Raw genomic sequence first — 14,406 nt, forward strand, 5'->3', positions numbered from 1 at the left:
TAGATTTAGCATTTAATATTTAGATTTAGCATTTAGATTTAACATTTAGATTTAGATTTAATATTTAGATTTAACATTTAGATTTAGATTTAATATTTAGATTTAACATTTAACATTTAGGTGCCACATTTAATATTTAGATTTAACTATTTAATATATTTCTAAGTTAACAAATATTGCTGTAAATGTGGTAAAAGGTGACGTTAAAAAATTCACAACACGTTGTTTGAAGCTAAATGTGGCAAAATGTTGATGTTATTTTCAACGTGAGCCACTTTACAAACCCCATAGGGTCCAGTGTTTTTGAAGCATGACCTATACTAGAGACTTAAAGTTAGGATATTGCTGCCTCTGCTGCTTTGATTTCAATCAATCTTCTTTAAATCTGTCTTTGGTGAGTTTCCAAACTTTTTTAAAGTGCAGTATGAAATCACTGGAGTATCCCTTTAAAAAGATTTGCATCATGTACTGTAAGTAAGGGACCAATTCACACTTTTTGTGTGGCAACAAGCCATCTGACAAGTTCCTCAAAACTTTCAAGAATGATATACCACCATCACACGTCTGCCTTACGGATGATCATTATATACATGAGCGCAAGAGGATCTCTTGTCTGGCTAACACTGACATGTAGATCGTTCTAAGCATTTTAGCTAAGAGATTTAATATCATCTTCATGTTTTGTTATATGTTGTAAAAGAATTACAGTACTTGAATTTAAAAAAAACATTTGTGTTAAGCTCACATTTGCTGTAACATTTTGATCATTCAATATTGTAGTCAATGACTCAAATGAGCGCATCGACATAGACAAAAACAACAGGTGGAACAAACAACAGACTGCATGATAGGAAGCAAATTTATCAAATTTAAAAGCACTTTAGTAAAGGGAAATGTCCAACTCAGGAAGTACATGTTTTAACCCCATTAGACATCCATCATCAGTATTAGTTTATACTGACAATCCAGCAAACCTGAGTGCATTTGAGAGAGGAATCAAACAGCCGCACTGTATTACTACTACTGAGAAGAGGTGCCAGCAAGATATCTTATTTAAAAGAAAACAAACAAGGTCAAAAATCAGCAATTATGCTTTACAGCGCTCGCCACTCAGCTTTTATCTTCTCTCTAAATTAGCTTTTACCATTATCTTATTCTGTGTATCCCACCCACACCTGCTATTGACACAAAAACACACACAGATGCATAGAGTGTTTGCCAAAACTGTGCTCCTGACGTAACTGGATTATGAGTGGGCGTTAAGCCTCCTTTTCTCTCCTGCTCCCAGATCCCTTTGAGTTGTCTGGGAAAACTGAGGAACAAGGCTCTGATCAGAGTTAGAAAGAGCTCATCTGTCTCAGCACATCCACAAGAACGACAGTGAAGCTCTGCTCTCAGATAAGAACTTACGAATTAGCTGTCAAAATGAATTATTTACATCCTCAAAGTGTATTGGTTAAGACTGCTTTTTTAGTTTTATCAAACATCATTTTGTGCAAGGTTTTTGTAGTTTTTGTATTACTTTTTTTGTTTTGTTTTTGGCACAGTTTTCTTACTGAATACTGACAAAATACCAGCCTCCCTGCATGATTACATGTTTTTAACAACGTAAGAAAAATTCACAAGTGCATGCAATTTTTTAAAATTATTGTATTGTACTGTAATCGCTGGGGTAGCCATTTCATTTTGGTGTCATTATGGGCAAAAATCCCATAATCAACTTTAAGCATATTATAATTCATGTGGATGGATACAAAATTAGACTTCAGAATCTTCTCTTGGCTCCATTGTCAGGTTTTAAAAACCTAGCCAGTGACAGGAGACTCACAAGTAATTTCAGAGAGTCTGTTGGCTGTTCTTCAAATACAGATGCGTGTACAAGTCCCTTCAAGGAAAGCCTGATTCACTGTTGTAGATTCCTTCTGAGAAAGTTGCTATTTCGGCATTGCCTGACAGTAAAGGAAATAAAACACTTGTCAATAAAAAGAGATAAAATGTTGCTAATATTTTAACCTTTTGCTAACCAAAGGCTCACGGCTGTGGCTTCAAGTTCATGTTTATGAAGCGAACACATCAAAGCTAGAACCTTGAATCACGGTCTGTCTTCAACTGCCTCTACAGACCATAAAACTGGGAGGCAACAGCAACCCAAATCCAGCCATCGCAAACCCCAGCTTGAGGAGACCTGATAGCCCTGACTAGTCCAAACTTTCTGTTGCTGTTGTTACACAGGTTAGACCTAGCGCTGCTGCTGGCTACTGATGGAAGGTCCATCTTCAGAGCTGCTGCCCGCTCTCCTCCCGGAAAAGCAGTCCAGAGCAGAGGAGAGTGAGGTGGAGAGACCATTGGGTAGCTAGCCATATAATTTGTGTCTCATTTGTGGTCTGATAACAGAGATACAGAGAGTGGGGCAAGAAGGGGCTGACTTACCCTGCTTCAAGTAGATCGTATCAGTGTGACTCATGATTTTTTTTTTAAACTCTTTGTTTTTTATAAACACTGAAAGATGGCTTCTCAGAGGTTTACGTAAAATAATAACCTAAAGCCCTTGTAGGTTGGTGTTATATTACGTCTCTGGCCCTGGATCACCTCTAATGAGACACCTTACAGTCAGACAGATGTGCTAGACTCCTGCCAACCCTGACATGGCTCCTCTGTGTCCTCTTATGAGCAGTCCCTTATCAAAACCTACACCCTTATACAAACAGATGTACATGCACACACAACCCCTGACTGTGCTCTGGTGCCAGCTAAAGCAGCATAGAGTAGTCCCTAAGGGTGTAGCTCTGCAGACCAGTGCAAAGAGCAATATAACAGCCTGCTCGCTCTAACATTGGGGTCACAGTGTGTGCCTCATGACATGGCACTTTCTGCCACTCAAGCAAAAATCTGGACAAATCACTTTGCTGTCTTGAGAATAATTTCACAGTGCAAGCAAAACATACAGGCCACGTTTTTGCTTTAAGTTGTGTATTTCACATTTTGCTTGCTTTTGTGTTTGCATGTTTGAAGTGGATGTGTGTATTTGCGGCTAAATGAGGACATGTGTGATCATTGTGTTTGTGCGCTGTCTCATTTGTTGACTGATTTGTTTGGGCCTTCTCTGGTTTTGGAGATAACCACGTCTACCCAGATATGAATATTCCAAATGGCTTTTTAATGGCTTTCTAATTTGCCCTTTAAAGGGCTCTAATGGACTGTCTCCATGTTTGCACATGGAGGAGGAACAGTGGATCTGACTCGTTTAGTGGTTACCTTTGAGCCTGTACTAAAGCAGACAGAAGCATTACACCTCTTCAGGACTTCTACTGTAGGAAGAGACATAATAGCCTGATATTTTACTCAGCAGTCTGCGTTGCTCCATTGTATTTAGCTGCCAGCTATGGAATATCCCACGCGTCTGAAAGAGGTTCCCATGCAGGATTTGCGCTTTAGAGTGAATCTGTGAGTTTATGTGGAATGAAAATGAACATTTAAGGGAAGATTTTAGGGATAAATACATGCTGTCTTGGCTGCTCTGCTGATTTCCAGACTTCAAACCCTGGTTAACATGGAGGGATTTTTGCTTCACTCTGACGGATGTGGCAGGGCATAAAATATCAAAATGTATGTATTACACAGCACATTGAAATAGTTGTTGTTGCTGTTGTAATTGGTTGGGATTTACTGTAACACTGATTGGGTTTTTCTGGCCAATATCAATTTTGACATTTGAGATAAATTAACAGATATCCAACTTTCGCTATGAACTTCAATTTGGTTATTAAAGGAGCAGTGTGCAGGATTTAGTGGCATCTAGTGGTGAGGACTGCAAAGTGCAACCAGCTGAAACTTCTCTCATGTGCTAAGAAGGATTACCTCGTTGTTCACAAGGTTTTTAAGAGGAGCTAAACTATCTGTAGAGGTCTCCTCCTTTCCAAAACAAACAGAACCAGTGATTTAAATCAGTAAAAACACTGAATAAAGCAGTTTCACCTCAAGAACAAGTGTTTTGTGATGCTGTTCGGCCCGTTGTGGAGAGACTAACCATGGTGGCTGACACAAAAACATGGAAAAAAAGCTGCCTGTCTAGAACCAGTGTTTGGTTTGTCCATTGCAGACCACTGTAGAAACATGACGTTGCAACATAGCAGAATCCCTCGACGAGGACTTGCTCCCTATGTACATATAATTGACTCATTCTAAGGTAACAAAAACACAACAATTCTTATTTTCAGGTGATTATACACTTAGGAAATTATACTTATTATATAATTTCCATTCCCCCCACACCACCACTACCACAATCAACAATGAAAACATGTTTTTATTTCTTGTGGATAACCCCTTAACCTCTCGTATTATTTATGTCTCCCCCAATGTTGAAATGAAACCTACTCCCTTGTGTCTCTGTGTCACAATGTGGTCATGATGAAACAATAATGCAACACAGAGTGTGTGTTTGATAGTGAAGCCAGAGGAGTGAGACATATGGAGGTTAATAACCTGTGAGCATGGCTCTGTTTTATTGAAGGAGTTTGCCTCATGTGTGTGTATGTGTGGAAAGAGAGCATGAAAAATGATATATGTGTCATTATTAATAGTGCATTTAACCTCGCAGCAGTGCCTCTTTTGTTACAGTGGAACATATGTGTTGTTTAACAGTAGTAATCGACGGCAGGGAAAGTGTGTGTGAGTGAGAGTGAGAGGGGAAAGGTGTGAGCAGGGGTTGATTGCGAAGCCATTTCCCAAGGCTTTGTCGCGCTCTGTTAGCTGAAGAGCTCCATTTCAAAGACAATTTGTCTACTGCTGAGCACTTTGGCAAAGAGTGGCCTTGTGGTAAAGAAAGTCTGTAGTCTTGTGTTTCTGCGTGTGTGTTTGAAAAACCTTTAGCTGCCTTTGGGTGCCTTTTGTGCAGCTATGATGCTCACAGAACAAGACTTTGTGTAAAGGTATACATGTACAGGCAGTATATACTTGTGTGTACATTTCTGCATGCGTAGGCTATAGGAAAACTGGTGCACCAGAACTCCGAAATCAATCACTTGTGACATTAACACAGATGCAAGCCCATTCCAATCACCATCTACCAGCCATCAGTGGCTGGCTGAGTGGCCACATTAGCAGGGTCGTGATCCGCTCTTCGGCTCATTTTCAAGGAGATGCCAGCTTGGCCATTCGCCTGCAAGATTTTTGGAGAGGTCTTCCATCATCTTCAAATCTCAGCCCTGCAGGATCTACTGCTGCCACTGCTGCTGCTGCTGCTGCAGTCACCTACACATGCATGCGCACAGGGGTAGAGCCCACGCACAGAAAATCACTCTGGGCCCACTTTCACACCTTTTTCTTGTTCTCTCAGCACCTTTTGACAGATTGTTATTATAATCGGCCACACAAATGTCCCACTTTCTTTAACTGAACAAATCTTAGATAAGCTCTTAATTTAAATATTGGGATTTTTGGCCATAACATTATGGGCTTCTGTGGCATACTGTTACCAGCTGCACCACATTAGATTGCACAAATGTTATTCTTTATTTCAACAAATCCTTATTTCTCCACAACAGTGACAAAAAATATATATTTTAAAGATATTCACGGCCCGAGCACCACACAGTGCAAGGACCCTATTGAAACTGAAGGAATTATTCTTCTTCTCCAAAATGGATTCAATTTTTGAGGGGCTTAATGTCCTCGAAAGCTCATGAAACTTTGCACATACATCAAAACTGATGAACATTTACATCTGATATGGGTGTCATAATGGGGTGTGGAAAAAATGGCACAGTAGCGCCCCCCACAAAATTTCTATGAAGCAGCCCTTATAGGTGGTTTCACCTATATGTACAAGGCACATGGTAGGCACAGGTAACATCCCAACATGTACAAAAACGTCTCTGGGAGCTATACCCTAAACCCAACAGGAAGTCAGCCATTTGGAATTAAATGTGTAATTTCTGTGCATTTTTTGCCATTTCCAGGGGTCATACTTTTACAAACCCTCCTGGAGATTTGATCTGATTGATTTCAAATTTTGTCTGTATCATCTAAAGACCTATGATATTACAGCTTACCCAAAGCTTAAGTTTTTGTCAAGCCGCGTGACTATGGCGAGGCATCCAATTTCTATGATTCGCCACCAAATAGAAATAGTTCTTACTCTAGTATACACAGTCCACTCTGTACCAAACTTAAGATGTTTGGTGACAGTCCTACCCTGAACACATCTACATGCCCATAATTAGTTTTAGTCATAGCGCCCTTTACTGGCAACAAGAAGTGACATGTTTTATGCTTTCAGATACTTTTAGCAGGTTGACCAGATCCACCTCAGATTCTTTGTCAGTTTTCTGTCAAATGGCGTTGCCTTGGCATGGGGTCCATTTTGCATGTTTCACCTTAAACAAGGAAGTTGTTGTAACTTGAGAAGACATTGTGCAATCTGGCCTAAATGTTGCATGTTTCATGGCCCCATGGCATCTACATTAAGTTACAGTCATAAGGCCACCTACTAGCAACAGGAAATGACATGTTTCATACTTTGACATACTCCTCTCAGAAGGGTGACCAGATCCACCTCAAATTTGGTTGGCATAGTTGCAATACCTTGATGATGCTTATTTGTGATGATTGTGAGTTACATCAAATGATGTTGCCATGGTGACACTTTATTCCCCAACAAACAGGAAGTTGTTGTAACTTCCATGTACCTTGTCCAATCTGCCCCAAATTTCAATTGTTTCATAAGGCTCAAGGCCTGAAGGCCTCAACACGCAAATTAGGTGTCATGGTGATTGCGCCACCTACTGGCAACAGGAAGTAAGACTTATCGGACAATTATCTTTTGATTTACATGGAATTTACATGGTGTGCTCTACAATTGATTCATAGCAACATGATGTATAATTATTGTGTTCTCCAACAGAGAACGAAGCGGTGTGAAATGCGAAGTAGGTCATTTCAGCACACATGCTTTAGAGGGATATACCATCTCACTCCTGCATGCTGTGTCTGACTTTCACAGAAATGAAAAGCCGCATCAGCCGGCGTCCTGCCAGCACCCCTGACGGGCGTGAAGGTGCGAGGGCCCATTCATTGCTGCTTGCAGCTTTAATTTAGTCTTAGACTTTTTAGCACCATCTCTCAGCTCAGCTTGGGACTCACACACACACACACACACACACACACATACCTGTACAGATGCATCGCAGAATCTTCTATATCACAGAAAGAAATTGAAAACTACATGTTTATTAGTCTCGCTCACCAGACCTTCCTCAAGAAAAGAAAGGTCTGGCTGGGCCGACTCTCACTTTGAGATTGGAGAAAAAAACACCCCGGCTGCTTGTATTTCTTTCAACCAATCACAATCGTTCTGGGCGGTGCCACAGCAATGGTGCGCTTGCAAAAATATTGCCGGGGGGAAACAGGTTTTGGTGTAACACGCCCACAAAAATATCACCTAAAGGATGCGAACCATGGCAGAAAAATGGCTACATCCCCGCAAGATCAAACACCACAAAAGTTAGTAAAGGACGTGTTGAAAACTGTTGAAAACTGCTACACAACCGGAGGTGGTAGGGCGGGACTTCAGCGGGTGGCTCGTTCCGCCCAATGAGAGGCTGATCTCTGCAGCGAACTTCCGCCCACTCAGACAACATGTTTATAGACTTGCTGTATGTGAAGGGGTCTCACCTACTCGGCTTTAGTCATTTATGGTATGAATGTGTCCAAGGTAACTGCTGCTGCTCTTCTTTGTGGGAGCAGATGGAGAAAGTGGATAATGTGCTGTATAGGTTATGTCCTTCAGATTGTGTTGCAATGAAAAATAATAATAATAACAACAATCAGCCTTGTTTTCACATTCTTTTTTTTTTGGTCATTTAATTGATAGCTGCTTTTGTTGTTCACTAGCACAACATGTTTAGGTCAAAGCAAGACTGAATGATGTATCCATATTGCATGTACATTTTTCAAGAGAAATGGCATTTATTCACTTATGCAACCAGATTTTATGTGTTGTATGTCATAAAAAAGTGTAATTCTGTTGTATTATCTGTCAAAAGTGGAATGTTCTTGAAGCTGGCATCAGGAATTCAGAGTTATACACTGTATGAAACAAATAAGGAGAATTCAAATGCCTGTGTTTTCTGTTGTTGTGTTTGTGGCGCTGTCTGTCTGCTGATGCATGGAACATATATACATATAGGAGCAAAACAAACTGGAAATACTTTTTTTTTTCCCAAGGTGGTGTGTATAGTTGATGTTCTGGTGCTTATATGGCCGCAACTTCTCACTGTACTTATTTTTATTAACTTTTTTCCAGGTATGCTGTCCTGCGAGACCCAGCAGGCTGGCTAAGTGTGAACCCAGTCAAAGGCATTGTCAACACTTCAGCCCCGCTGGACCGTGAGTCTCCTTATGTCCATGACAATAAATACACAGCGGTCTTCATCGCCACAGATAACGGTGAGTTGCAGACTTCCCATTGCATGAAAATGACAAAAGATAATTAGGTAATTAGACATAAAAAGGATGTGATGTATTTTATAAAGCATTCAGATAAATAAATATCCATTTTGCTACCTTCCCACTGATATAATGCAACAGTAATTGGCAGCTAGGAAATAAAAGGCTTTGAAATTACTATCCTAAATTGTTTCCTGGTAGATATTTCCCAGGAAACAAGCATTTGACGCATGAAAAGTGACAAAGGTTTGTTTTGAACAAATCAATGAAGAATTGGATTGTTGGTGGGGACAGTGACAGCCCCAGTGGATAAAGAGCAAAACATAGAAAAACTGCAATAGAAAATCAAAGAAAAACAATATCAAAGTCCTTCTTAAACTGTTTAATTAAAAGTGTAACCACCATAGCACCAAAGATGTCAACAAAATATACTATGTTTATTTAAACTACCACTCAAATAAACAATTTAAGGTGTTAAATGTGTTTTATGGTGTTATTATGATAAAGTTTTTCTTTACACAGTGGCAGCGAGCCAACCAGGCTTCATACAATAGATTTATTTTCACTTGTATTATACAAAGAATTCCTCTTGGGTGATGAGTGTCAGTGCAGAATCATTGCAGCAAACATGAAAAAGTAGAAACAAAGCCTGCCTCTGCATATAAGCACAGTTCACTCTTGGAACGGACTCACCCTGTCGGTTAGTTTCACCTGGCCACAGTGAAACTGCCATTATCCCTTGGTGACAATGGGATGGCCTTAAGTGGCGCTGCTTCTAACAGACCATATGGTCTCTGGTTGGCAGTGTCAGTGAAGCTGCTGCTCTGAGACTTTCCGAGGCACAGATGAAAGTGTCGAGAACCCCGGCGTGTCTCTCCTTTTTTTCTTTGCTTCTCTCTGTCTATGTCTCGCTGTCTCTTTGTCCCTCTCTTTCACTGTCTCTCTCCCTCTGCCTATCAATCTATCTGGTCTCCTGTGCTCAGGGAGATTCTGACAGATCCATTAGAGGAACTGAGAGATTCTATTAGTAGGCAGCAGAATAGCACTGTTGTGCTGGGGAATTCTCCAGCCTCAGAAAGATGAGCATTGAAAGAGGAGTAATGATGGGGCAGGAGGAGAAGGTGGAGGAGGTGGAAGGGTCGCAGGAAGAAGAGAAAAGAAAGGACATGAGAGGTGATAACAGGAAAAAGATATAAAGCCAGGGAAGTGGGTAAGGAATGGTTGGAGATGAAGAGAAATGGTGAAGATTAAGAGTGGACAGGGCAGAGGCTGAGATTAGTGTTGGCGTCAGCAGAGGATACACGGTAAGAAATGAAAGTGTATCCAACAGTTTCATATTTTTGTGAAGGTTTCAAGACAGTGTGTATCTGCTAAATAGTTTAACATTTTGGGAAATACACTTATTTGTTTTCTTGCTGAGAGTTTGATAAGAAGATCGATATCACTCATGTGTTTGTATGGTTAGTATTCAGACCAACAGCAGCTGGTTAGCCTAGCTTAGCACAACGACTGGAAACAGAGGGTAATAGCTAGCCTGACTGTGTCTGAGGGTTACAAAATCCACCTACCAACACCTATAAAGCTTGCTAATTCATATATTAATGTCAAAAAATGAGATTGAGGCTATTGTTTATTCAAGAATAAAAGTGTAAAAACAAAACACTGTAGTCCAGTGTTTGCTAAACTAAGCTAACCTGTTGCTAGCTGTAACTTTGTATTAACATGCAGACATCAAAGTGGTATCAATCATCACATTTAACTTTCAGCAAGAGAGGTTGAGCTTCTTTTGCATAATAAAAAATGGATTTTGTACAACAAACAAATATGTCTAGATTCCTCAGTAAGTAAGGTACCAAAAACTGTTCTTTTGGTATCAGTACTTGGAATCTAGGTATCATCAAAACAAGACTAAGAGTAGCTCTGTGGGGCTGTACTGACAAAGGCACAGCAGTGCTTTGAGCTAAGTGCTAACATCAGCATGCATGCAAGTTGCTCAAAATCATAATGCAAACATGCTGCTTTTAGGCAGGTTAAATGTTTACCAGATTCATTTTGGTTCAGTGTGTTAGAAAACTAACACTAAATACGAAGCACAGCTGAGACTGATGGGAATGTCATGCAGGTAGTGAAATGTTAGAGGATCACCAAAGTTATTGCATTTCATTCTTAGGTGGGGCGTGAATTCCTGTACCTAATTTCCAAAATGCTGAACTTGAGGCTTCAAAGCATGAGTCAACAAACAAAAGGATGACATCATGGTGGCTACATCCATTATGCATTTTACAGTGTATGTCTGGGAACCACGAAAGTTTGAAGCAAATTTTGAGCCAAATCATGTAGATGGTTTTTAACTATTACAATGAAAATTTTGCCCTGTGAAGACATTCTCACGCTGACCCTGTCACATATCGATATTTGGTCATGGACTTTCCATGTCGAGATATAACATGCAAGGTACCTTGGGTACATTGGTTGTTGACATTCTGGATGTTGTGACAAGTTCTGCCTGTTACATGCATTGTCTGTTTTCAAAATACACTTCCATTTTCACAGGAAATGTACAGTTTGCATAAAATTAATGCACTATGCCAGTACACCACTGTGAGTTGACACTTTTTTACCTTCAACAACAAACGCACGTGGTTATATTTTGCCCACACATGCACATGGTTGGAATTAGGCAACAAAAGCATGGGTGTGAGTTCAGGAGTAAAGAACAGGGTTTGGCTTTATAATTATAGAGGAAGCAAACAACAGCCTCCCAGGTGGAAGTCGGTGGTTGTTAGACCCGTCCACCACTGCTCCCACCCACCCTACTTTAAATTCAGCCATGTTGTTGTCCCACCGCATTTCCCCCTGACGCCACCAGGTGCCATTAAACATTGAAGGTAACCAGCTGTGCATTATGACGACATGAAAGGGTAACTTTTTTTGTCTGTGTCACGCCGGAAGTCGACCAAGCGCCGCATTTGGACAACTTCGGAGGGATACTAGGTTGGACCCGTTGGCAGCAATTAATGAAAAGTTGGGGAACCTCAAAGTCACTAGGATTCATCATGGAACCGTGAAAATCTGTATAAATCTTGTGACAAACCATCCAATAATGAGTTGACATATTTCAGACTTTATGGAATGGCAATGTCGGTTGGACCGACCAACTGACATCGCCCTTGAGCCAAACCGTAAAATTCAATCTGCACCTCGTCCTATTTATGTTAAAGGTGATAGATTAGATACACTCGTGCTCATGCTGCTCTTAAGCCACTATTCTACCCGCACAGATACAGGCAAGGGGAACCATAAAAATTCCTTCACCCAGACCTTTAACAACCTCCTGAATTGATGCGTGTATGCGTGCAGTCTTTGTGCACGTGGTTCAAATGTGAGCAGAATACTAATATCTGCAACCCCTGCCTCGTCTCTTTCGCCTCACAATCTGTCATTGACAGGAGAAATTTGCTCCTTCCCCCCAGCGATCTGCACAATGATTGTATGACAACCCACCTGTGTAGACTACCAACAGGATATCGATTGACCCTTATATCTTCATCTTTGTCTTTATGTGGAGACCTAAGATGAATGCCTCTCTAACCTGCACTGGAGAGGAGGAGGGTGAGAGTAAGTGTCATATGTGAAGACCCTGTACACAAAAAGAAAATTGGGAAAACATGTTCTGGAACAGGAGAAAAATCGATTGAAAGAAATAGATACTCAAGAAGGTTATAGAGAGGTCTCTAAAAGCATTACATCATCCATTTTTCTAGGTAGGCTATATGTAATTACACATGTTACTAGAAATCTACAATGTATGGACCATGGAATTAGATTTTTACCTGCTGAATGTTTCTCAGTAACTTTAGGTCTTGTGTGTACCTGAAGGGGCGAGAGTTCTTCCCCAAATAAGTATTTCTCCTTTGTCGTGGGCCGCCCCATGACCACTTTAAGGCAATTTGACCTTTTGTGCTAGCTTGAAATGGGAAGTATACTCTTGGTAAATGTTTTGCATGGTTAGCAACAGATTGACTGTAGCTCCTGGTTAACAGCGTGAGGGCAGGTCAGCAGGAGCAGGCCTCCAGGCAGCAACAGATGGTGAACGGTGGAGCGAACAAACTACAGAGAAGGAGGGAAGTTTGGATTAAGAAAGACAGGCTAGGATGGTGGATAGAGGTAAGAAAAAGAAGAGAAGAACACAGGATGTGGGGATTTAACAAGGTAGTGAAGTAATGATAACGCTGATGTCAAGTTCAGGGGTCACCTCGGCTGAAGAGTTTGCAGAAATGGGTCTATAGTCTGGAGGTTACACTCTGTTGCCATAGCAAACGACTGCACTCACAGGACAAGCAGATAGAGCCATTTGTCACTCCATGATGTGTGACGTTGTACACCTGAATGAATGTGTGATTGTCACTGGCATGTGCACATACATGCGCATGCACACTCCAGTGTAAATTCATCTGTTTATTTGCATGCACTGGTGCTCACCCTCATCCCTGCATCTGTATTTGTGCACATTGTCTCCCTCCTCCCATCATGTGTTTCTGTTTCTGAGTTAATGACTGAAAAGCCACAACCCAGTTTTGCCTGGGCAGTGGCACCTGGCAGGCCGGCGGAGCGGCGCGATATTGTTTGAGGAGATATTGTTCCAACCTGAGCAGAGGGCTTGACGGGCTGTTTATATAAACTCTCATCAGTAGCTGCTGGTTTTGCACGCCAACAAATTCTCTTCTGCTCTCTGATTCCCCGCCGGGACGCCAGCTGTTCCCGCATCTTACCCCCTTCTCCTTCCTTCACATTAGGTTTTTTTTTTTTAGATTCTGTGTTGGCGCATCTGTGTGTCTGTGTGTGTGTGTTGATTTCGAAGTTGTGTGTTCATCCTGGTTTTTAATGTCTTTGTCCTGGTACATGCAGCGCCTATCTAGCCTGCCCCTGCGCATCCACTCGCTGCTGTGTGTTGTGGTTCAATGTTTTCTCCTGCTCCTCATTTAAATGTTAAACCGCCTCCTGGTGGGAGCCATTTGTCATTGGGAGGCATGAATACATTATCAAAGCCCCAGTCGTCTGCAACACGGCGGCGCGCTCACACATACTCACACACACATAAGCAAACTTCAGTGTCTGCTGCGAACAAACCTCCTATTAAAAACTCTTAAGTTATGCACAAAAGAGCTGAGCAGTGTTTGTTTTAAACACATGGCCATACAGAGGAGAGACCTCTATTTAGAATTTTGTGTGTGTGTGTGTGTGTGTGTGTGTGTGTGTGTTTTTATCTGGATAACAGTGAGACAATCTCGACACAGTCAAAGAGAGCTTTGTTAATTACAGGAGTATTAAGTATTACACACACATACACGGACCCAGACTGAGCAGTGTGATAAGTCTCAGCATTCATCACAGTCAGATCACATCCCCTCTGGTTTAAATCAAAAGCAGGAGGCAAAAGGAGAGAGAGGATGTTGAATTCTAATGGGTCACAGAAAAAAAAAACTCTTTGGTGCTCAGATGGATGTAAAATTAAATAGGACTATATGTGTGTGCGCGCACGCAGCACACATGTATCTGTCCATCTCTCTGACAGGTCCGCATAATAGGTTCATCATCTCTTCTCTCAAAAGAGAGGAAAAAAGAGTGACAGTGGTAGCCAGCTGTCAGAAGCAGAGATACCCGCTATGTGGGTGCGTGCAGGCACACCTTTGTATGCCTCTACACATGTCCATCTTCGTGTGGGATGTCTGCCACCGTGCTGCCTCATTGCCATACTAAGTGCTGCGAACCAGTGTGCCACTCATTGCCGTAATGGGCTGAGTAATTTCCCCGTTTCAGGCCAGCCTAGATACAATGGTTTCTCTGTTAAGTGTCTGTCATGTCAGAAGCACACAGTGAGGCAGCCTGGCAGGCTAAATGCAGATAGATAGACTCGTGTTGTGTCTTTAGCCAGCTGTGATCAGGCTGCCTCAAACT

The 14,406-nt window shown here is 41.4% G+C and overlaps 1 protein-coding gene across 1 annotated transcript in view; it reads left to right on the plus strand.

Annotated features, from left to right (window-relative positions):
- Positions 1-14,406, plus strand: part of cdh13 (cadherin 13, H-cadherin (heart)) — a 456,544-nt gene that overhangs the window by 401,036 nt on the left and 41,102 nt on the right. The window contains exon 12 of the mRNA XM_050074237.1: positions 8,306-8,448. Within this exon, the coding sequence (XP_049930194.1) occupies positions 8,306-8,448 (143 nt within the window). The remainder of the gene's footprint in view (positions 1-8,305; positions 8,449-14,406) is intronic.

The sequence above is a fragment of the Epinephelus moara genome, chromosome 20 (assembly GCF_006386435.1).
Source record: "Epinephelus moara isolate mb chromosome 20, YSFRI_EMoa_1.0, whole genome shotgun sequence".
Taxonomy (NCBI): Eukaryota; Metazoa; Chordata; class Actinopteri; order Perciformes; family Serranidae; genus Epinephelus; species Epinephelus moara.